Below are 23,246 nucleotides of genomic sequence, written 5' to 3'. Positions count from 1 at the left end.
CTTTCATGTTGTTTACCCCAAATTCTACAATCAGAACTCAAGACTTAGACCAGGCGGTGTTTTTTTTAATCTTCTGTTGTCCAACTTTGGTAACTCTGTTTCAATTATAGCCTCAGTTTCCCGTTCTTAGCTGACAAGAGTGGCACCTGGTGTGTTCTTTTGCTGTGTAGCCCATCTGCTTCAAGGTTTGACATGTTTTGCATTCAAAGATGCTCTTCTGAATATCTTGGAGTGGTTCTTGGAGTTGCTGTTGTCTTCCTACCAGCTCTTTGGCATCAATAAGGTATTTTCACCCAGAGAACTGCTGCTCACTGGATATTTTTTCTTTTTCAGCCCATTCTCTATAAACCCCAGAGATGGTTGTGTAGGAAAATCCCAGCAGATCAGCAGTTTCTGAAAGACTCAACATCCAATAACTATGCCACGTTAATTTCAGTGCTCAGTTTGACCTTCAGCAGGTTGTTTTTAACCATGTCTGTAAATGCATTGAGTTGCTGCCATGTGATTGGTTTCATTTAAAAATGATAAATCATTTCATAAGACAGCTCAGTACTTAAGCTTTGAGCAAATGTCACAAACTGCATCGTAATGAACATTTATTTCCAATTAGTCACATAATGAGTGTCGAATAACAAACTTTTTCCTCTACAACCGTTTCCATTTCCTCTACAAACAAGCTGAACAATTAACAAAAAAGTGTTTTTGGTTTCTCACTTGGCTGTAACGGTGTCATGAAGTGTGGATCTGGCAAATGTGTTAGTAGCACATTTTTAGCTTCTCTGGGGACAGGCACATCTATGAATGCTCTGGATATTTGTGAATTCCAGGCTTTGGCAGTGTCCGCAGACAAGCGAGGAGAAATTAGTCCAGCAATGCTTCTTTTAGCTGACCTAACCCAGAGTTATAGATTATAATGTAATAGTAGAATTTATAACCATGACCTAGCTTTTTTTTTCTTGATATTCTCATATTTGAACTGGATGAAGATAATGTGATTCTCTCATGTGCAAACGTGATAACATCTCTCTGCTCACTGCATCTTTTTACTCTTGTTTTCTTCATCAAAATACACATAAAATCACTCAAATTTTGTCCAGTGCTGACCTAAAAATGTATTCAGTTTTGTTTTGTTTTTTAAGACTAGTGCAACCCCATGATGTCTCATGCTCCCTCAACCACTCTTTTACGATTTGAACCCAGTGAATCCTGGCAGTGTCATCTATAAATATGCCTGTGCCACCAGTAAAAGAAAACTCCACTGGTAGAAACACCTTTTTTGGCAAATAATGTTTCTGAACCTAAACTTGACCACCTGAAGCAACTCCAAATCAAAACACCACCACAGGCTTGTAAAGCAAGCGCTAGTCACAAGGGGTGCATTGCTTCATCCAGCTCTCTTCTTACTCTGATTTAACCTTCACAGTGAAACAGGTCAAATCTGGAATCATCAAACCACATGAGCTTTTTCCATTGCTCCAGGGTCCAATCTTTATGTGGCAAACTGAAGCCTGTTTTCCAGATTAGTCTCACTGATGAGTGTTTTTCTTAAGTCTACACAGATGTTTATTGCCAATCCCTTCAGATCTCTTTGCAGTGTATGTGTCGAAATATAGTCGTGAGTTCCATATTTCTTCTTAAAAGATGATAGTTTACCACTATCTTTGAACTGTTATTATAATAGTTTCAGCAGTCTCCTTAGTTGTTTTCATCGTTTAATGCTGGCCAATAATTTAGTTACTCACTGTCCCGTTTAGAGTTAAATAACTTGTTGCCAGCTGAAACATATTAATTAATGCAACCAATGGGTGACTGAGTTTGTAGGACCAAAAGAAATTACGTTCCTTGAATGCAACTAGTTGTTGTTTATTTATATAATTGAGTTATTATTTTTTCCATATGTAGTAGAGTTGAGTGATTATGTGACTTTAACAAAATATGACAATTAGTAATTTTTGTGAGCTTTTTTTTTTTTTTTGGTTTAACTAGCTCACAAAGAAATTTAGGTTACATTTACCAAAGAGAAGTCACACTTCCTCTTTAAAAGCTGGGCTATGGCAGGCAAGCATAGTCCTAACAAGCTGGTTAGTCTTTGTAACAGTGAAGCCGACAGTTTTCACTCTAAAAATGTCCATCCATCCGGTTTTTACCGCTTCTCTGGTTTTGCGACCCGAACCTGGTTAGGCATATCTATATAGATATGCTAATATGCCTGTATATGTAGCAGCCATATGTCTATGCCTATTACGTTTAAATGAATGGGTGTATTAATCTTTTATTCATACCTTTTTTAACTCAACCATTCAACATCATATCACAGTTTTGAATCTTTTTCAAAAGTTTTATTATTTAGACTTCCTTTTTTCAGCTTATTTATAATTCAGTTTGATTGGAGTCGCATACAAACAAGTATATCTCTGCAGTCTCATCACACCTGGAATTTCTTTGCTTTTGATTCCCTCTCTCTGTTTCTCTGTGCCCTCAGTGTGTGCATCTCGCTGCCAGAAGTTCTTGATCTCACGGGTGGGGGAGGACTGGATCTTCCTCATTCTGCTGGGGCTACTCATGGCTCTGGTCAGCTGGGTGATGGACTATGCCATCGCCTTCTGCCAAGAAGGTAGGAAAGAGATGCATACCAAAAACGAGAGAGAGATGCTTGAAAGACTGGACAGACAGCAAATGTGATGCTGTTCTCACAGGGGCGGCATTAAACCTCGAAGAGTTAGGCTTCATATGAACGGCTAAGAGGTGCATTGTGAAGACAATTTAATTGTGATGAAATATTGGTTCATAATATTTAGAAATCACGGTTTCTATTCACATTTCAAACAAACTGGGATTTTACAAACATCTGTGATGTGAATAGAAACTATACAGTATTTGATACAAAAAATTCCCAAAATCTCACAATAAATTATAATAAACCAGATTATTTTTCCTGACATTTCTTTCCTAAAAGTGTTCAAACAAAACCAAAACTTGTAAAAAATAAAATAAAATGAAAAGGTTGACACATCATTAACTTTAACAAAACACTACTCAGCCATGACTGAGCAAACACGCCATCTTTTCCGCCCATGCTGATGTTTTCCAGCGCATCCTCTCTGAGCATCAGAACATTTTTGAAAAGATCTTTTTTTCAGGTACGAGTGAAGAAAAATAGATGGCGAAATACACAGCTGGCTTAGTTTAGTAGCTTTCGTTTTTTTTCCTCTGTTTTTGAAACTGTAAATTTGCTCGTAGGAATGAAAGAGGAGTTGCTGAGGGTGAGGAAATCAAAGGCAGAGATTTGAGGTTAGAGCACAGAGAAGCAGTCGAAGAGAAGAAGAAGAGAAAAGGAGTCACAGAAAATTAATTGGGAATAGTTTTTGACTAGTTTAGTTTTGTACTGCATGATACTGAAATGAAGTTCCTTATATATGTGTGTGTGCAGCACAGAAGTGGATGTACGGTGGACTGGACAGTAACTTGCTTCTGCAGTACATTGCCTGGATCAGCTACCCTGTAGTCCTCATTACTTTCTCTGCAGGATTCACACAGATACTTGCGCCTCAGGCTGTGGGTAAGACATGCACACAGAATGTGGACATAAACATATGTATTTATATTCAAATTCTAATTCATGGTCTTATTTCTGTGTAATTGGCTCTGTAGTGCTCCATAAGGGCTCCAAGGACATGTGCTGTATGTCTTAGTGATTGCATCTGCAGGAAATCCATTAAATATAGCTCTGATGAGATGTGCATACTAAAACTATATGAATATCAATCAGCTTTTCCCCTTACTGTCTCCTCTTGCTCTTCATTTATTCCCCCACCCCCCTCTGTGTAATTGCTTTCTTTCAACTCATCTTTTCTCTGCACTGCATCATCCCACCTGGCATCTTTTCATGTCTCAGGTTCAGGTATTCCAGAGATGAAGACCATACTCAGGGGGGTGGTCCTGAAGGAGTATCTGACTTTTAAGACCTTTGTTGCCAAAGTGATTGGTCTGACCTGCGCGCTGGGTAGTGGAATGCCTCTGGGGAAGGAGGTAGAGAGTTTATTTTTCCCCTAGCCTTCACCCATTAGAGTCTTCTTGGCTTCACAAATTACAACCAATGAATTAAAGGCTTTTTTGTAGGTCTGGAAGATTTAATAATGTTCTCTCTTCTAGTCTCATTAAAGTCAGAGCTGTCAAAATAAAAGTGTGATTTACTGCTAATAGCAGTTACATTTCCCATCCAGGGTGTAATAAAGCAGTTTGAATCTGCATCTGAGCGTGGTTTAATCGTGCAAAGGTTTTTGAATAATGCTCTTGATCTTGGAGGCAGCATGCTCTGCTTAGTCTTTAAGTGTGCTTTTAGTCGTGTCCTGTCTTCTAACGTCTGCCTTTCTCTATCCTCCCTCACAGGGACCCTTCGTTCATGTTGCCAGTCTGTGCGCCGCTCTCCTGAGCAAATTTATGGCTGCTGTTTTTGGTGGGATTTACAAGGTGAGGATGGAGAACAACTGATATGCAGATGTCCCAGCAGACTGCAGCACAGCACTGTGTTTGAGGGCTTTCCGCTTACTTCTATAAAAAGTGTCATGTTATCGTCTGTGATAAAATCTAATTTATGAGTTCTCGTATGTCTGCAGCTCAAGTCCACAAATGTTTTCAGTCAGATTGAGCCTCTGATTTTAATTAAACAGGAAAGCTGTTTTTGGCTCTTTACAATAATTTTTAAAAAAGCTTGAAAAATTGGTGTGAAAACTTTGAAATGTATTTCTGTCTTCTATTCATCAATCATCATCACTAGTTGTTAATTTGACCCCTTTTGTGCTCACATTCAGCTGCAGAGTCACACATGCTGATATTTGTAGTGAGATCTGTTTAGATCCTAACTTTAGCCTCAATATTGGGGAGTGTTTGTTTATGAGTGGGGAAAAGTGAAAGAGCCACTTCCTTACATTACTATCAGAAGCACTACAACAACAGATTCATTGTAAAGATAACTGTCACTGGTCTAAACTGTATGAAGGGTCACTACAGGTCATTGCTGCCAAAGACCAGTCAGTGACCCCCCCCTGGCAACCTCCAGTCGCTAGGGAAAAATGCGTATTTCCTGGTTGGTCGTGATGTGGTTGCAGGCATTGGCTAGGGTACTATCTGTAGCAAAGAGAGTGCTGCACCAAAACCCTCCTTGTGATTGCTTTTGCCACTAGTTGAGTAAAAGTTGCACCTTTTGAAATGTGTTGGATTTATTAATCCTTTATTTATCCAGGTAAAAAATGTCATTGAGATTAAAAATCTCATTTCCAAGAGAGACCTGGATGAAGTGATGAAGCATAATTTGAAGGCAGGGAGTCTAAAGGGTGCTAGTTTAACTAAGTTAAACTTTTTAGTGCATAACGAGAGCTCGATAACTTCTCACAAGAAGTGGTGGCCCTCCCTCACCTTATCACGCTGCCACTTCAAGACCAGCAGGGGTTTCAGAGGGGCATAATGAGTTACAAATGAACTCGTTAAATTACACATTAGAAAGTGAAGTAAGGATTAATTAATATTTAGTTTTATTTATATAGTTTTAACTCATAACAACAGTCATATTAAGCCACTTTCAATTGTAAGGTAAAGACTATAAGATATAAGATTGGTTGGGAATGGTGGGAAGGAAGAACTCCCCGATAAGAGGAAGAGACCTGCAGCAGAATCAGGTTGAGGAAAGGGCAGCAGATGATATTACAAACTACGAAAAAAAGAAAACACAAGTTAATGATCTTTAGTAGTGGCTTAACATGAACGAGAAGTAAAAAAAAAAAGTGGTGGGGGGGTTCTTAGTAGTACCTGTGCGATGCTAGCTAAATCACTGTGACTTTTATTTTCTTCAGTAATTAACTAACACAATAAAACAGACCAGTCAGATTTTCATGTATGTTGGAACTTTTTTTTGGAAACCTGGACTGTAAACGTGCCTGTCATTGAAGGTCAACTTCTATTGTTTAAATGTGTTATAGGCTATAAATCAAATGGTAATGACAGTGAACATAAAAGGTTCAGACATTTTCATAGTGCATGTTTGAGGTGTATTTTTTCATTTCTAAAAAAAAATCATTTATATAACACAAGTCAGTGGGTTACATAGTTACAAGATGCAACAAAGTATTGCACTGATCCAATACCAAGTCCCCGAGAATGAGCCTAAAGCTAAACTGAGCTAAACTACTTTATCATTTCTGTGTGTAAACTCAAACCAGCAGACGAAGAGCTTACATGTAAGTGTGTACCACGCTTTGCTGAGAGTGCCACTGATATGTGCACATACACGTTAACTCACACAAGTGGGAGGCAAATAAAGGCAAATGTGGAATAAATCATGTAACTCCTTAAGCCTGTAATTTCATGATTTATCACCTTCCTCCTTATTTGAGTATAATCACTGTGAAGGGCGAATAACACACGCACATGCAGTTTTTATTTGAAAAATCTTTGACATTTCTTCGACTTTCTGCCGTTCCCCAGGACGGACTCTCACCTCCACTCATGTGAGACTTCACCCTGAGCTTCTGTCTATTTCTCCACTGGATACTGTGATGTGCCTCTCCTCCTTGCATCAACAGCCACATCAGCGTGGAGGAAGATAGGCTGCAGTGATGTGAAGGAAGAAAAACACGTGTCAGCACAGTTAGAACGACTCAAATAGTGCAGGGACCACTAAACCTAATCAGTCTGGGAAAATGTTAATTCAGTTCACAGTAAAATCAGGATTGTTTGCTGAAGCTCATTCGCTGCTTGTTTGGGTCTGCTTGCTTTGAATAATAACTTGGATGTCTTCCAGGAGGAAGATAAAAAAAAACATACATTTAAAAAAAGGTAACCACTACACTCACACATGTCTGTCCTCTTTTCACTTTTACTGCTAAAGGAAGAGCCCTTTGAAGGAAGCAAGGTACGAATGCATGACTCGGATAGTTTCTTTATTTCCAATCCCATCAACATTAATTCAAGCTGTCCATTTGAGAGCTGAGACAGATTGATGTCTTTCCATTTGTCTGCGCTGTGTTAGTGAACCATCGCAGAGAGGCATCATTCTGTGTTGCTTTTGCTTCGACAAAATCTCATTTCATGATTTCAACCCTCAATCATGGTTTTTCAGTTATAGCCTCCCATCAAACTCCAATCATATATAAGTAATCTTGTCGAATGTGTGCAAACAGCAGCTTTGCAGTCAAACTGCTGCGTTTGTAAAATAAAACTGGTTCTGGATGTACGTTTGTGGCATTTGCAAATAAACGTGCACCTCTTGGGATTTGAATGTGTGTGTATTTGCTTGAATGCACTGCTCTGCGTGTATTGGTATGTGCGTGTATCTGACCCTTGTTGGACAGAATGAGTTGAGGAACACGGAGATGCTGTCGGCTGCCTGTGCGGTGGGTGTGGGCTGCTGCTTTGCTGCTCCTATTGGAGGTAAGTCAACACGACTGTAGCCTCTGATTGAACTGGATTTAATTATGTGAGACATTTACAGGAGCTAATTAGATGAAGAGAATATTTACCCCACTAGCAGCCGAAGATGCCAGTCTTAGCCAGTATATTTGTCTAAATCCAAGGTTCTCAAAGTCTGACTCTCAGTCTAATGGCTGTCCATAGGAAGGAATATTGCGCATTTCATTCATTAACAGCTTATGTCATCCTATGATACAGCAGCACATAACAAGCCCAACTCTTCTCTCCAGCTTTAGCACTTTTCTTTTAATGCTTGATGTCAAAATGCATGTTTTTAGGCTACACGTGAACATGCCATGAGGTTAAAATATTTATTAATACAGTTGTGGTCAGACATTTACACATACTCATCATGGCTATGACAGTCATGCTAATTTTGGCCTTTTAATGATTTCTTTGAACTGTACTGTTTTTTTACAGAGTGGAGTGAGTGTACGGCATACACCGTTTCTAGCTAAAAAAAAGTCTGCAAACACTCCTCTTCAAATGCTCTTTTCAAGCTTTGCTGGAGTTTTAACCTCTTCAGACCTTTTCCTCTCCTTCACGCGCTCCTTAATTGGGTGAAGTTGAGCCAGAAACTTTGCTCTATTTGTCATTTAGTTAGGAGAACTTAATTGGTAGACTGACACGTTCTGGTCTTCTCCAGGATCCCAATTAACCATATTACACACAGCATTTTAAATTGGGTTGTAACCACAAAACAACCCATCTTATACAGCCACATATAGATTAAGATATGTGTAACACCATATTTGGTCCTGAGGGTACACACGTCTTCTTTTAGGTGCTCCACTTTGATTGATTGATTGATTGATTGATTGATGGGCTTAAACCCACATGACTATATGACCCAACCTACTGTATGTATGCCTCTTTGGCTTTATATGTGTATTTGAATGATCACTTATTTTGTTTTTCTTTTTACTACTTAATACCAATCCTCTTTAACTGCTGTCGGCAACATATTTATTTTGATAGACCGCCACAGCTCTAACAGTGAAGTCAGCACTGCTGAAGTTTTAACACCTTCAGCTCTTCCGTTCTCACCATTTTAGCAGACTAAACCTTCCTCATACTGATAAATTAAGTTGGCTTCAAGTTCAAATGTAAATCTACCGTATTCACTGATGGTTAATATACAGTCCCATGTGAAACTACATTAAAACTTTAAAAACTGCTTTTCATTCAGAGAAGCAAACTCTGTCAGCTGCCAAATGCTCATGTGTCCATGAATGTTAATGTTTCCTGTAACTTTAGATAACCTTTTGAGCATTGTTATCAACTTTTACTTGATCAACTCTTTAAATTACTTTGAAAGTGATCTAAATGATATTTTATAATACTAATGCACCAAACTATAACATGAAAACAGTGAGGAATTGTTGTACTTAGCGTTAAACATACAGATAATTCTCAAATTTGTGGTGCTTTTGGCGACTTCGAGCAGCTGAGGAGCTTCTGCTCTGCAGGAGCTGATAGGGATCAACGTGGGTTAAAAAAGAGTGATTATTAGATTTATGTCTTTAAATGGATGACGTTGTGTCTTAGTGGTCCTGTTTAACTGTTGGCTGTTGATACTTGTGGTGCAGCGGGGATTAGGATTATGTTTTCTCAAGGGTGAAGATCATAATCATCCACATTAGAGCCACGTTAAAATCCTCAGATTAAAGTGGTTTTCCGTGGATGCTCACATGATGAATCATACTTGGTATCACTCGGTGGTTGTTCTGCATTCGACTGCATCTTACCATCTTCTTCAACAGATGGACTCGCCCACTTATGCAAATGCTAAAATTTCCATTTTTTTCCCCTGAGAACTTCAAGTACTTCTCGACCTTTGCTCTAATTGTTGATTATTAGGGTGAATTTCCATCTTCTGCTTCATTATAAGATTTTTTGTTAGACCTTATTTTCTTCTTTCTTAATTGACGTTCTTCATGAGTCGGGTTGTTCAGAAGGTTTTAATTGTCGTGTGAATTCACTTCTGTGTTTGAAATTTGCTTGCTAAATAAAGGTGCCCATTCTTTCACAGCGGTTTGAATAGAGTGACATGTTCTTTAGCATTTTAATCTATGCTTAATGACAATGACAAGACTAATAAAAGCTGTAAAGAGGACCTTAAGTTATAATTATTTTGATCAATGTCTTCTCGTCTGCATCATTTGAGCCATATAGAATGGATGCTTGTGGCCACAAGCGACAAGAGGAACTTGTTTTTGGGGCGTGATTGACACCCTGTCTCATTTATTTAGAACGACTAGACAAACTCATACTGACAACAGTACAGTATGTACTACACATTCACCGAGACACGATTCATGTAGCTGTGTGGCATTTCCAAACAAGCAAACAAACAGGTCCTGCGAGTTAGAAATCTTTGTTGGGTTTTTTGCAAAATGCTGAAAATCCATGAGAAAATAACAAAAGATTATAGCCGTGATGATCAGAGCTGAAGTATTTAATTGATTCACTGAGTCACTGAAGCTAAATATGCAGCTACTGTGGTATTTTTGTGTTTTTCTAAAATGTTATAGACTACATGAATCAGTTAAGGAAGGTCACGATTTATAGAGATCATCTGATAGTTAAATAATTATAAGGTGAAAGCCTGAGAATAGCTCTTTGCTAGAATATCTGATATTAAAATAAAGTTGAGAATTTGCTGCTTTCTTGACTGCAGTTGGGCTCTGGGAACGGCTCACTCTCTGTATGTATATTTGTGCGTTGCAGGGGTGCTGTTCAGTATTGAGGTCACGTCAACATTTTTTGCTGTGAGGAACTACTGGAGGGGCTTCTTCGCTGCCACCTTCAGCGCCTTCATATTCAGAGTGCTTGCTGTCTGGAATCAGGAGGAAGGTAAAGTACAAAACAGAAACAGACTCTTCCAGTTCTGTTTCAAGAAAAATATCATAATATGCAATTAAACGAGTTAATTTAAACTCACCGACCCTTTCATCAGGTACATCTATTCAACTGCTCGTTAAAATAAATCTAATCAGCCAGTCACGTGGAAGCTACTCAGTGCATTTAGGTATCTAAACATGGTCAAGACGACCTGCTGGAGCATCAGAATGGGGAAGAAAGGTGATTTAAACAACTTTAAATGTTGCATGTTTGTCAGTTCCAGACTGATGCTCAGAGTACTTCAGAAACTGCTGATCTACACAATCCACACAACTACCTCTAGGGTTTACAGAAAATGGTCTGAAAAAGCAAAAAAATATCTAGTGAGAGGCAGTTCTGTGGGCGAAAATGCCTTGTTGATGTCAAAGGTCAAAGGAGAACGGCCTGAATGCTTCAAGCTGACAGGAAGGCAACAGAAACCCCAACAAACACTTATTACAACCAAGACATACAGAAGAGCATCTCGGAAATTTACATCATGTCAGTCATTGAAAGAGAGCGCTGAAGCAGCAGAAGACCACACCAGGTGCTGCTTCTGTCAGCTAAGAACTGGAAACTGAGGCTACGATTTACTCAGGCTCACCAAAACTGGACAATAGAGGATTGGATAAATGTTGTCTAGTCTGATTTATCTTAATTTCTGATGTGACCTTCAAATCATAGGGTTAGAATTCAGCATGGACAACATGGAAGCATGGCTCCATCCTGCCTTTTATCAGTGATTGAGGCTGGTGGTGCTAGTGTAATAGTCTTTTCTCTACTGTCTTTGCGCACGACACCACGGCCGACCTGAACATTGTTGCTGATCATTTCCACCATGTCACAAAACTCAAATCATCTCAAAATTATTGTCCCTGAACATGACACTAAGTTCATTGTACTCAGATGACCTCCTTTGGGATGTGGTAAAACAGGGGATTCACATCATGATGGATCAGGATCATCAGGACATGATCAGGATGTGTAGCTGACAAACCCACAGCTACTGTGTGATGCTATGTCTATACTACGCTATGTCATGCGAAGTGTTTCCAGCACCTTGTTAAATCTCTGCCATTAAGAATTAATGCATTTCTGAAGGCCAAAGTGGATCTCTTTCATATAAAAGGGTGAACTTAATCGAAAAGGGAACCCCTTTCCAATTCAATTTAACAAGTTACTAGGTGTACCTAACATGGTGGCTACTTTAATGAGACTCTATATAAAATGTAATTCAGTATATATAAGTATATCTTTAAGAGGCGTGATGAGGTAAGTGGTTGTCTTTAGTGGTTCAGTTTAAAAGCCAGTTTTCATTCATAACAGATTGCTGTATAGCAGAGTGAGAACAGTCTTCTTTTTCTCAGAGACCATCACTGCTCTCTTTAAGACCCGTTTCCGTCTGGACTTCCCGTTTGACCTTCAGGAGCTGCCAGCCTTTGCCATACTGGGGTGAGTGTGTTTCTCTGGACTGGCGCCACATTAAACGGAGCCCTGATCCCCAAGCAGCTTCTGTTACTGAGGAGATCTGAGCTCCTTTTCTGCCGTTCTCCCAAGTCTTTTAAGAGTCTGAAGGTTGATTTGTATTCGATGAACGGGGCATGAAATTAACTTTTTACTCTGCTGATTACAAGCAGAGGCTCGGTCCAGATCAGAACGTGCCAAATGTGATTTGTTTGATGTATCTTCATGGAGAGAAACGATGAATTAACATCGGTTGGCTTCCTTGAAAAGAGCTTCCAACTGTGACTGACTTAACCAGGCATAGCAAAACTGTAGCTTTGTTTCATTTGTGGTAATTCTTTTTCCATGTGGCTGCTTTTGTTTTGCACCACAATGCTGTTCTGTTTTACCTTCAACAGGCCAAACAAGCCGTGTCTCTGTGTGTGTGTGTAGGATTGCGTGTGGTTTTGGGGGAGCTCTGTTTGTCTACCTGAACCGGCTGATAGTCGAGTGCATGAGGAAGCAGAAGACAATTAACAAGTTCTTGCTGAGGAAGTAAGTATCTCACCCCAGTCTTACACAAAATCATTAAACATTTGTAGATTCATAGACCCAACGTCCCCTTGCCCAGCTTAAAGGAACAGTTTGACATATTTGGAAATTACTCACAGAGTTTGATGAAACGATTAATACTGCAACTGCTAGCAGAAAGCTAGCTTAACTGAGACTGGAAACAATGACTGTGGATCTTTCACAGGGTACTGAAACTAGCTAACCAAGTCATCTAAAGCTGACTAATGTATAACATCGTTTTTTTCATGCTCTTACTCTGAGGCACAAACTGTCTCACAAACTCACAAACCTGCTGTGAGTTGTACACACACTTTTTCCCTCATCCATCTTCTTTCAGCTGGTCCCTTTATGAGGCTCTAAAGCACTTCATCTGCTTCCATCTCACCCTGCACTTAGCATCCTGTCACACTAACCCTCTGCATGTCCTCCTTCGCCACATCCATGAATTCTTTACCAGACATGTCCACTGTCCCTCATCTGCACATGTCCAAACAATCTCAGCCTTGGCTCTCTAACTTTGTCTCCAAACCACTGATTTACACATTTCTAATTCTGTCCATCCTGCTCACTCCCAGCTCTGCCACCTCCAGCTCAGCCCTCTGTCTTTTTATCAGGTCTCACTACCATCTTGTAAAGCTTTTCTTTAACTCTTGCTGCTGTTCTTCTGTCACAAATCACCCCTGAAACTCATCTCCACCCTCTCCACCCGGCCTGCACTCTCATCTTTGTCTCTCTTGTGTGCAGTCCTTTGCTTTGAATGGCTGACCCCAGGTATTTCAACTCCACCTTCACTACTTATGCTTCACTGCTACACAAGTTACATCTGCCTCCCTCTCATCTACATACGTATATTCTGTCTTACTTCTACTGACTTTCATTCCTCTTCTCTACGGAGCATACCTCCACCTATCCAGAGTTTTCCGCCTGCTTCTTACTCTCACTACAGAACACAATGTCATCTGCAAACATCAGAGTTCACAGAAAGTCCTGCCTGACCTCATCTGTCAACCTATCCAACATCACTGCAAACAAGAAGGGCCTCAGAGGAGATCCCCGGTGTAATCCCACCCCCACCTCCTCATACATGTCCTACACCACCCTCACATACTTTTCTCCCACTCCACAAAGACACAGTGCAATTCCCTGTTACCTCCTCAAAGCAAACACTGGATCTGTATGAATTCATACTGCTGCTCATTGATCGTCAGCTCTCTTCTCAGCCTAGCCATACTTTCATGGTATGCCTCATCAACTTTTTCCCACTGTAGTTACTATAGCTCTGCACATCCTGCTTGTTCACGAAGGTACCAGTACACTTAATCTCCTTATCTGGTTAAAAGGTCCACTACCCTCTCTTCTAGACATCTCCATAGTCCCAGAGTGCCGTGCTTCATCTTCTTCAAAACAGCAACTTTTCAGGTTGATGTTTTGACTTGTGTACAAAGGAGCCAAATAAAGACAAAGCTTGTAAATCTAGGAGCTTTGAGTGCAAGGCTAGCTGTTTCCAACATAGACTGTATGTAAAAGATGGACATGGCAAGTGTCGGCTCATTTGGAAGCCTCAAGCTGAGCATTTTTGGGTGTCACCATCTGTGGGAACTGGGAAGCTATAAAATGAGTATCATGTTGTATTCAAGAGGACATAAACTAGTGACTGAAATCATAAATTCATTAGGCATTTTACTACAAGCTTAATTTTCCACTAGTCTTTTTTACAACCCTCTGTGGGAAATAGGGGGGAAAAGCACTTTGTGTTGTTTTTTTTATTTTCAGACTGCACTGTTCTGTCCGTCATATATATATAATTATACTCTTTAGTTTCCAGTCTTTATACTCAGTTAAGCTATCATCTGTTGGCTTTAACTTCATATTTAACAAACTGAAATAATAACAGTATTATGATCTTCTCATCTTACTCTGCCTTAAAACCAATAAGCATATGTCAGATATTAAAGACACATCTAAAAACACAACCACACACACTGACACATTTTAGCTGGTTAAACTCTAACTAAACACAAGGATCATGAACATCCTGCCCATGTGCTCCTATGCTTCTATTTAAAATTGGCCTCACACTCTATGTCACAAAGCTAATGTAGTCCTGGGAAATGTAGGTAAATCTCTTGTATGAATTGGGTCGGTTTCACACACGTCATCGGGAGCTATTTATACACTATCTCTCTCTTTCCACACCACCAAGAAACTAGGTATGCACATACAGTGTGTCAAGCACACTCATTAATGACCCCACAGTCCATCTCTTCCTGTCAGGCGTCTGGTGTATCCTGCGCTTGTCACCCTGCTGATCTCCACACTCACGTTCCCTCCGGGCTTCGGACAGTTCATGGCTGGACAGGTGAAAAAATACTTTCACACTCCTTTGACAGTATGGAAGCATGCGATGACTGTTGTGAGATGATTGATGGTCATTTTAAATGAAGCCTACATAAAGGCTTCAAGAGGGCTTAAAGGCTATTCCCAAAGCACGGGGACAGATGTAGTCTAATCACTGGGAATCAGAAAAGGAAGACTGCAGCAAGATCTTAATTTTTATTTATATATAATTTTTTTTATTTATTTCAGCAGTGTAACTCTGTATCTGGGAGTGGAGTGGGGATGCTCCAGAACTTTTCTTCAGTATTAAAAGCAGCTGTCAGTTCAATTCTATTTCATTTTTATCGCACCAAATCACAACAACAGTTGCCTCAAGGCACTTCATATTGTAAAGTAACAATCCCAACAATCAGAAGACCCCCTACGAGCAAGCACTTTGCAACAGTGGGAAGGAAAAACTCTCTTTCTACAGGAAGAGATAGGAGAACGACAGGAAAAAAGACACACTGTAGAAGTCACATATTATTATTATTATTATTAAATAATTATTAAATACAAAGTGATGTATAAACACATAGTGAGTAAAAAGAGATGAAGAAGAAGCACTAGGTCCATCATGGGAAGCCCCAGCAGGCTAGGCCTATTGCAGCATAACTAAGAGAGGATTCGGGGTCGCCATACGCCTAACGATCTGCTTTTTTAAAAACAACAGTTTTGAGCTTAATCATAAAAGTAGAGAGGGTGTCTGTCTCCTGAATCCAAACTGGGAGCTGGTTTCACCTCCCATTGTACTTTTAAACATCCTAGGGGCCACAAGTAAGCCCACTGTCTGAGACTGAAGTGCTTTTTTACGGTGATATTGTAATAGGATATCTCTAAGATAAGATAGGCCTGATTATTCAGGATCTTTTGAGAAGAAGGACGTTAGAATTGATTCTGGATTTAAAAGGGAGCCAATGAAGAGAACCCACTATGGGACAAATATGTGCTCTCTTATACTGTAAAGTACACACAATTGTATGCAGTTTAAACAGAGCTGATAATAGTTCATAATTCAGTCATGTCAGATCAATTCACGCATTTATTTTACAGAGCAGTTACACATCTAATCCAGCAGTCGCCAAACAGCTATCACCACTCTTCTATACGCAGAGCTGTTGAATTTGTGTGGGAGGACTTTTTACCTGGATGTCTATCCTAACATTTGTGCAGCTTCCATAAACAGCTGCTAAATGTAATCACAGCACTTTGAATGACATTGAGAACTTTAATCTCCTTAAAATCCTTCCTCATAAAAAAATGACAAAAACGGTCAGCACTTGGCCATGAAACTGCTCGTGAGTCAGTTTTGTGGTTACTTCTCAGTCTATTGAGATGATTTTGTGTGTAAAAGGGAAAAAAAGTGTAATCTTTGGTGTAATTTGGCACATTTAAAGCACAGATGTCAAAACTTACACATGACGGAGCAAAATTGATCAACACCGTCTCCTCGCAGCCAGTAGACACTGGGTTCGGACCTTCCTGTGTGGAGTTTGCATGTTCTCCCTGTGTCTGTGTGGGTTTCCTACCAGGGCTCAAAGACATGCCTGTTAGGTTAGCTAGTGATTCTAAATAAGCAGGAGGTGTGAATGCGAGAGTGTGTTGTTGTCTGTCTCTGTGTTATCCTCGTGATGGGCTGGCGACCTGTGCGTCCTGCTGGGATAGACTCTGATGCCTCCCCGCAACCCTAAGTTGGATAAGCGGTGGATGGATGGAGTGTTTCAAGAGATGTGTCACAGTTATCAAAAGTAGTCAGTCAATTAATTGCTACAGCTTACAGTTTTGAAGCCTGCAAGATGAAGTTTTAAACAGCTACATCATTTCTTCTACAGTTTTTGTGCCTAAATTTGAAAGAAAAAAATCAAAACTACTTTCAAGTGCCAAGTCTCCAGTGTACTATGAGTAGGTTTATATCAATATAGAAAGAACTGTGTGGGTGGAAATAGCCCTTTCTAAGACAGAGAGCAAATAGTATGGGTTCACATGTAATTGGACCCCTGGTTACTGAACGTTTCTTTTTCCAGGGGACTTGTATTCGAACAGAGCCTTTGTGGCTGACCTTGTCAGACTGCTAGAGTCTCCTAAACAGATCCTTCTGACGTTAGAGAGCCAAAACAGATATTCAGATTCAGGATGCTTCTTTTTTGGGTATGTCTGTGTGTGTTTGCGTTTCCGTGTGTCGATCTGTCAGCTGACGCAGCACGAGTCTCTAGTGGCGCTGTTTGACAATCGGACATGGTGCCGTCAGGGTGTGGCGGAGGAGTTTGACTACATCAGCCACCACCATGCCTGGAAACACCCCCAGGTCAACGTCTTCATCACGCTCATCCTCTTCACTGTTATGAAGGTAGGCGACGTGAAAGGCTTTTATGCACTGAAATCAAACCGGCGACGCTTTCAAACTTACTGTGACAAGTAGTTCTTGTCGATTACCTTTAGTGTCATTGAGAGCTTGGCAGAGGTCACAGCAGTGTCTCCTGCCTCTTCGTCTAATCCCAAACTCACTCTGTGATAATATCAGGGCTCTGGGAGGGTCAGACAATCAGATGTGGGACTGTTTTCTCTTTTCATAATTAATGATAGTATTTCAAGACTTCATCTGTATGTCTAATCTTGGTGCCTTGTAAGAGTTTCAGAGATGGTTAAGTCTGTAAAACTCTGTCTCCCTCTTTCAGTTCTGGATGTCTGCTGTGGCCACCACCATGCCCGTTCCATGCGGAGCCTTCATGCCTGTTTTTCTTATTGGTGAATTAAACCTCTTTCTCTTTTTTAAATGATTTCCACTGCCCTGGTGAACCTTAAACTAATGTTCTTGCTGTATTGGTGTGCAGGTGCAGCCTTTGGCAGACTTGTTGGTGAGATCATGGCAACCATGTTTCCTGATGGTATACATGCTGCAGGCAGCGTGTATCCCATAGTTCCTGGTGGTTATGCTGTAGTTGGTGAGTGACTCTATTTCTATATCGATGTTTGTTTTGAGATTTAATTAGATTAATTACATAGTTTCTTTTTGTGGGGATCCTGTAGTATTAGAATGTATCACAGCTGGAAAAGTCGTCACTGTTTTTACTACTTTATCAGTTTGGTCAGAAGATTGTTTCTAATATTACTTGTACTATGACTCTGTTCTGAAACATACAAAGCCAGTGTTGGGGAGAGCAGCAGAAAGATTAATTGCTGAGTGTTTCAATTTGCTGTTTTAATTTTTGTACAATTAGCAGTACTGAGCAAAAGTTTTAAGCCACCCATCATTTCTTTACGTTTCACTTCCCAGCAGCCAGACTTTTATGCCATTTTTTTTAAAAAGTTGTCTTGAGCAATAGTTCTCCAAGTTTCTGTTTTTCTTTGGATTTCGGCTTTTACCCTCATTTTCAGTCCAGTCCTTGTACCTGACTGTGAGGATTGTTTTGGGGTTGTTTTTTCGCTTAACATTGACCTATGATTCATTCAAGCGTTAAACAAAGTAGCTAACTCAATGAATGAACTCATTTTCTGTCTAAAGGTAACAGACAATTTATCAAAGAATCAAATTTAAATTGTCTCTTTAGGCACTTTGTTACTAGGAAAACAAGAAAAAAACAATTTTTTTTAGTTAGTTTATTTAGTTCCGTGATAAATTCCCAAACTAACTGCGTTTGATAGCTATAGCATAGTAATTTTGCTCAAACAGGGTGATTCCCAAAGAGCTATTGCCTGAAAATTTGGCATATCTCACCATAAGTTTGTCCATAAAAGGAAGCTGGACAAGTTGAGAAAAAAGGGAAGTAGTGGCAGGCACAAAAAAATCTACAGCAGATGAACAGTCTCTGAAAATAGGAAAAGATCCAGCAAACATCTGTCACAGGACCTGAGAGATGCATCTGACTCTTTGGGTGATCCATCTGCTGTTCACTGAAGGCTCATTAGAAATGGTCTCAGTGGAAGGATGGCTGTCTTGAGGAAAGGAAATGGAGAGAAAAGGCTGAGGTATGCAAAATTACAGACTTTACTGAAAAATCAGGTGTTATGGAGTGATGAACCCAGATTTGAATATATGTATGGTGAAAGTCAGGAAAGTGATACAACACAGTGTGTCTGAAGCCATCTGGAGGCACTGTCATGATTTAGTGCTGCGTCTGACAGGTTTATTTTTTTAGTATGAAAACGATCCCAAACACACTGCCAGTACAATAAAATCATACCTGATGGAAAAACACACAGTAGAACTCAACATTGTAGAAATGGTGTGAGATCATCTTGACAGAGAGCAAAATAAAAGGCAGCCAACATTCAAAGAAGAGCTTTAAATGCCCTTCAGGAAGCCTTAAAAGCTGTTCCTGTTTTAAAAATTACAAAAGGCTTGCCTAAGAGAGTTCAGGCTATGATGAAGAAGAAAGGTGTTCACACAAAATGTTGACTCATTATTACAATTGACTCTCATTAGAATTGTATAAACTCAGATTTTGCCTTATATTCTGTATATACATGTAAATTTAAACTTTTTCTGTGGATCAGACACTCCATCTTTGCCATTTTGCTCCATGTAAATGGCTTCAAGGAGACTGACAGATATAAAAGATTTTCCCTTCATTCACAGGTGCTGCTGCTCTGTCTGGAGCGGTCACCCACACTGTATCCACAGCGGTCATAGTGTTCGAGCTGACCGGTCAGATCTCACACATCCTGCCTGTGATGATCGCTGTGATCCTGGCCAACGCCGTGGCCCAGGCGCTCCAACCATCGCTGTACGACTCCATCATTCGCATCAAGAAGCTCCCTTATCTGCCTGAGCTGGGGATGGGACATCATGAGTGAGTCTGCTGATGCTGATGCTGCTTTCCTCTTTTGCAGTGATTCTGCACCTTTTTTCACTTTTTTTATTCCATTTCCTCTTCATCTTCCTTTCGCTTATCTTCCCGTTCATTTCCTTCCCTTATGTTTGCAGGTGTCTCATTAACCTCTATCTTCTCCTCCATGTTTCAGGAAGTATAATATCCGTGTGGAGGACATCATGGTCAGAGATGTGCGCTACATCACCCTTAACTCTTCCTATCGGGATCTGCAAGAGATGTTAATGACAGGTCAGCTCAAAACGCTGGCCCTGGTTGAATCCAGAGGTAAGAGCATACACAGTATGGGTATGAGCTCATCACTGTGCTTGTGCCTCCTAATTAATTACAAGGTCCCATTAAGAGACATGTCAATGCATTCAGCACAAAGTTATGACTTATTCTAAGCCAGAGGCAACTCACATCAGCAGTACTACAGCACTAAAAAGTCCCAGACAATACCGACCTCTCTTGTCTGATTTTCTTTTTAATATGTGCTTTTTTTGTTTGTTTTCACAGCCCCTAACTAATAATTTTACTCCTCCCTTGCCATTGCCTATCCCGTGCCCTTCCTTCTCCCTCAGACTCCATGATCCTGCTGGGCTCCATAGAGCGTTTGCAGCTCCAGTCGCTGCTTTCGCTTCAGCTGTCACGCCAGCGGAGGCTGGAGTACCTCCGCCAGCTGGCGCAGGACAACGGCACGCACGATCACCTGCCCAGTCTTACCAGTGACAGCACCCCCAGCTCTCCCTGCACCCACACCCACCTCAACTCCTCGACCAATTCCAGTGCTCGCCAAGCGGTCCGCTTCTTGGTGAGCACTCAACAGGTGTGAGGCGTCCGGGGGCGCCAGGGCTGGGCTGGGGCGAAGTCTGGATTGGGTTGGGGTTGTAGCAGTAGACTAAAAGTGGATCAGCATGTGTGAAGCATGTAGCAGTAGGTAAAGGCACAGATGGAGTTTTTGGACAGCTGTTGTGGTAAGTGCTTACAAGCTGTGTGAATGTACTTCATTTGTATTTTAACATTAAAATGTGTCTTCTGTGTCTCTGTCGTCTGTGCCCTTACCTGTGCTGTCCTGTTCGTTTACGTGCATGTGTATTCGTCCTTTGTGTGTCTCCCTCGTTTTTGTTTTTGTCCTTTTTTTCCTGCGTTAATGTATTTTCCGTGTAGATCTCCACAGAGGAGTCTTCATCCTTCAGCCCAGTGGTTTCCAATGTTCAGCTTCCTCTGAAATCTGCCCTGAAAACCGTGTCTGCCATCAGTGACACAGAGACGCCAAACAGTATGTATTTTACAAAAACAAATAAATTAAAGATCAGAGTTCAGATTCAAATGTACTAAACCTTTTTTTTTTGTCCCCTCTCTGAGGCTCTCAGACCCTTTCCTGTGCTGACCAAGACAAGGAGCTGCTGGAGGTGAGGAGAAGCAGAGATGTTATAGATGCATGAGTGCGAGTGTCCTTTAAGAGTGCGACATGCACTGTACGAGCGGGGATGTGTGCGCTCTCTCAGTCCTCACATATATCGTCCACCTCGTCGTCCTCCTGCTGCTGACAGGCAGGATCCACCCACAGACAGCAGGGTTTTCCTGTGTAATCTCATGCTGTGGTCGAAGCTTTTTGTATAAAACGTCTATGAATCATTGCACCCTCACCGCACAGCACATCCACTGCTGGTCAAACGGGTTTTTTTTAACATCCTACATTTTAGCATTTCTTTTTTCTTTTCTTTTTTTTAGTTTTATTTAAAGCGGTCATGGCGTCATGCAGTGTGGTTTAAAAAAATGTTTCTTATCTCTTTTCAACACCTTTCAGCACAGTTCAGTCCTCAGCCACTGCTGTGCTGCCAAACGCTGTTCAAATGCGCAATTCTTTTTAAAAATCGGGTGTAGATCAATCAGAGATATAAAACGTGTCAACCTGATGGTTTTGGGTTTAAATATTTCAGTCGGTTCACACATAAAGGATCAAGCTGTTTCTACTGTTCTGGAAATGAAACATTTTTGGTTTTGGACTGGTCAAAATAAGTAATATTGAACACGCTCCTGGAAGTTTAAAGCATAGAGCAAAGCTGAATTACAACCCTTATTCAAAATATTTGCAAATCTCATAATCCCATATTTTATTCTCAACAAAAACATATCAGAGGCTTAAACTAAGACAATTTACCATTTTAATAAAAATATTGGTTTATTTTGAATTTGAAGGCAGCAACACATCTCAAAAAAGTTGGGACAGAGTCACGTTTTCCACTGTGCAGCATCCTCTCTTCTTTTAACAACAGTCTGTAAACATCTGGGAACTGAGGAGATCAGCTGCAGGACGATTTTACAAGTGTTGTCCCATTCGTGTCTGATTGAAGATTCCAGATTCTCAACAGTCCTGAATCTTCTATATCATATTTAACTGTCTGACATCAGGCAGATCAATTCAGCACTCAGACTCTTCTACTATGAAGTTGTAATACATGCAGGATGCAGTTGAGCATTGAATTACTGAAATATTTAAGGCCTTCCCTCAAACCCTCATCTAGATGTTGCTCTAAAATCTGTACACACCTTGATATGTACGAGTTGTACATCAGCTCTAAGGCACCTCAATACCATCAGAAATGCAGAGGTTTGAATTGAGAGCTGATAGCTGGGTTCACGTCTTCCAACAATAATTTCCAATTTCAAATCGTATGATCACTTTTTTCCACTTTGTCTGAGTCCATTTTAAATGAGCTTTGGTTCAGAGGAGACAGCAGCAGTTTGGGATCATGTCCACATATGGCTTCTTCTTTGCTGTTTGGGAAGTGTTCCTCAATTTAAACATTTGATGTATTTTCTGTGTTGTGAATAAAATTTGGGTGTATGAGATTTGCACATTTCAAAATTAGAAATTATGATTGTAGATTAAAAATTAGCATTGCCCCCAGAAAAAAACCCAAAAAGTGGAAAAAAACTGACCTCAGTGTCATATCTTTGTTATTATGTTACTCACCTTAGAGGCTGGCAGCCTGTCCACACTGTAGCCTTCCGCTCGGACCAAGACGGTAGGCTCCAGCCTTCCTGTGACACTAAATCGGATAAACATTTAAAATACAGATGCACGGATGGACAAAGAAAAGAAATGTAGAACAGGTATTACAAAAAAAACCCCACAACCTTTTGTAGAGACACTTGACTGACACTCATGTAGGCCCTAATAGGCAGGTTGTGTTGACAAATGTAACCATAGTATCTGAACCCTGAAATAATTGCCAGAAAATTCAAGTTACTTTGAAAATAAAAAACTTTATTGAATCTTCTGACAATTTTTTTGCCAAATAAAATGATGGAGATGATGTAGAAGTCTCAAAAACTCACAAAAATGGGATAAAGTCTTTTCTTTTTTTTTATCCAACCATTTGAAGAAGCAGCCATTTGTTCATTAAAGAAGCTGATTCAATAAGACATTTGCTCTCAGCTGCAAAGCTCCTAAAGGGATGACACGAGATATTAAAATACTAAAATATAAGATGTTCAAGCTCCTTTTTTCTGGCAGTGCATCATATTGTATTAACCGTTGGGCTTCTTGTACAGCTTCTGTGCCCTCACCTCCATCTGTGGTGTAGTAATTATACCCTTTCAGCAACATTGTGCTCTCATCACAAAGACTTCTCCCAGCAGAAGTCAGACTGGGCTCCAATGTTGCAGTGGCGCGATGTTAAAGGGGAA

At 40.3% G+C, this 23,246-nt stretch overlaps 1 protein-coding gene across 1 annotated transcript in view; it reads left to right on the top strand.

The window, feature by feature from the left end:
- Nucleotides 1-23,246, top strand: part of clcn2a (chloride channel, voltage-sensitive 2a) — a 60,767-nt gene that overhangs the window by 28,461 nt on the left and 9,060 nt on the right. The window contains exons 3-19 of the mRNA XM_080907554.1: nucleotides 2,483-2,614; nucleotides 3,431-3,559; nucleotides 3,896-4,029; nucleotides 4,390-4,470; nucleotides 7,347-7,425; nucleotides 10,195-10,320; nucleotides 11,715-11,799; nucleotides 12,244-12,345; nucleotides 14,638-14,722; nucleotides 16,931-17,086; nucleotides 17,415-17,484; nucleotides 17,571-17,681; nucleotides 19,316-19,529; nucleotides 19,702-19,835; nucleotides 20,132-20,376; nucleotides 20,718-20,829; nucleotides 20,916-20,962. Of these exons, the coding sequence (XP_080763680.1) occupies nucleotides 2,483-2,614; nucleotides 3,431-3,559; nucleotides 3,896-4,029; nucleotides 4,390-4,470; nucleotides 7,347-7,425; nucleotides 10,195-10,320; nucleotides 11,715-11,799; nucleotides 12,244-12,345; nucleotides 14,638-14,722; nucleotides 16,931-17,086; nucleotides 17,415-17,484; nucleotides 17,571-17,681; nucleotides 19,316-19,529; nucleotides 19,702-19,835; nucleotides 20,132-20,376; nucleotides 20,718-20,829; nucleotides 20,916-20,962 (2,042 nt within the window). The remainder of the gene's footprint in view (nucleotides 1-2,482; nucleotides 2,615-3,430; nucleotides 3,560-3,895; nucleotides 4,030-4,389; nucleotides 4,471-7,346; nucleotides 7,426-10,194; nucleotides 10,321-11,714; nucleotides 11,800-12,243; nucleotides 12,346-14,637; nucleotides 14,723-16,930; nucleotides 17,087-17,414; nucleotides 17,485-17,570; nucleotides 17,682-19,315; nucleotides 19,530-19,701; nucleotides 19,836-20,131; nucleotides 20,377-20,717; nucleotides 20,830-20,915; nucleotides 20,963-23,246) is intronic.

This window comes from Rhamphochromis sp. 'chilingali' (genome assembly GCF_963969265.1).
Source record: "Rhamphochromis sp. 'chilingali' genome assembly, chromosome: 16".
Taxonomy (NCBI): domain Eukaryota; kingdom Metazoa; phylum Chordata; class Actinopteri; order Cichliformes; family Cichlidae; genus Rhamphochromis; species Rhamphochromis sp. 'chilingali'.
The sequence above is the reverse complement of the archived record's forward strand: the minus strand, read 5'-3'. Positions and strand labels throughout refer to the sequence as shown.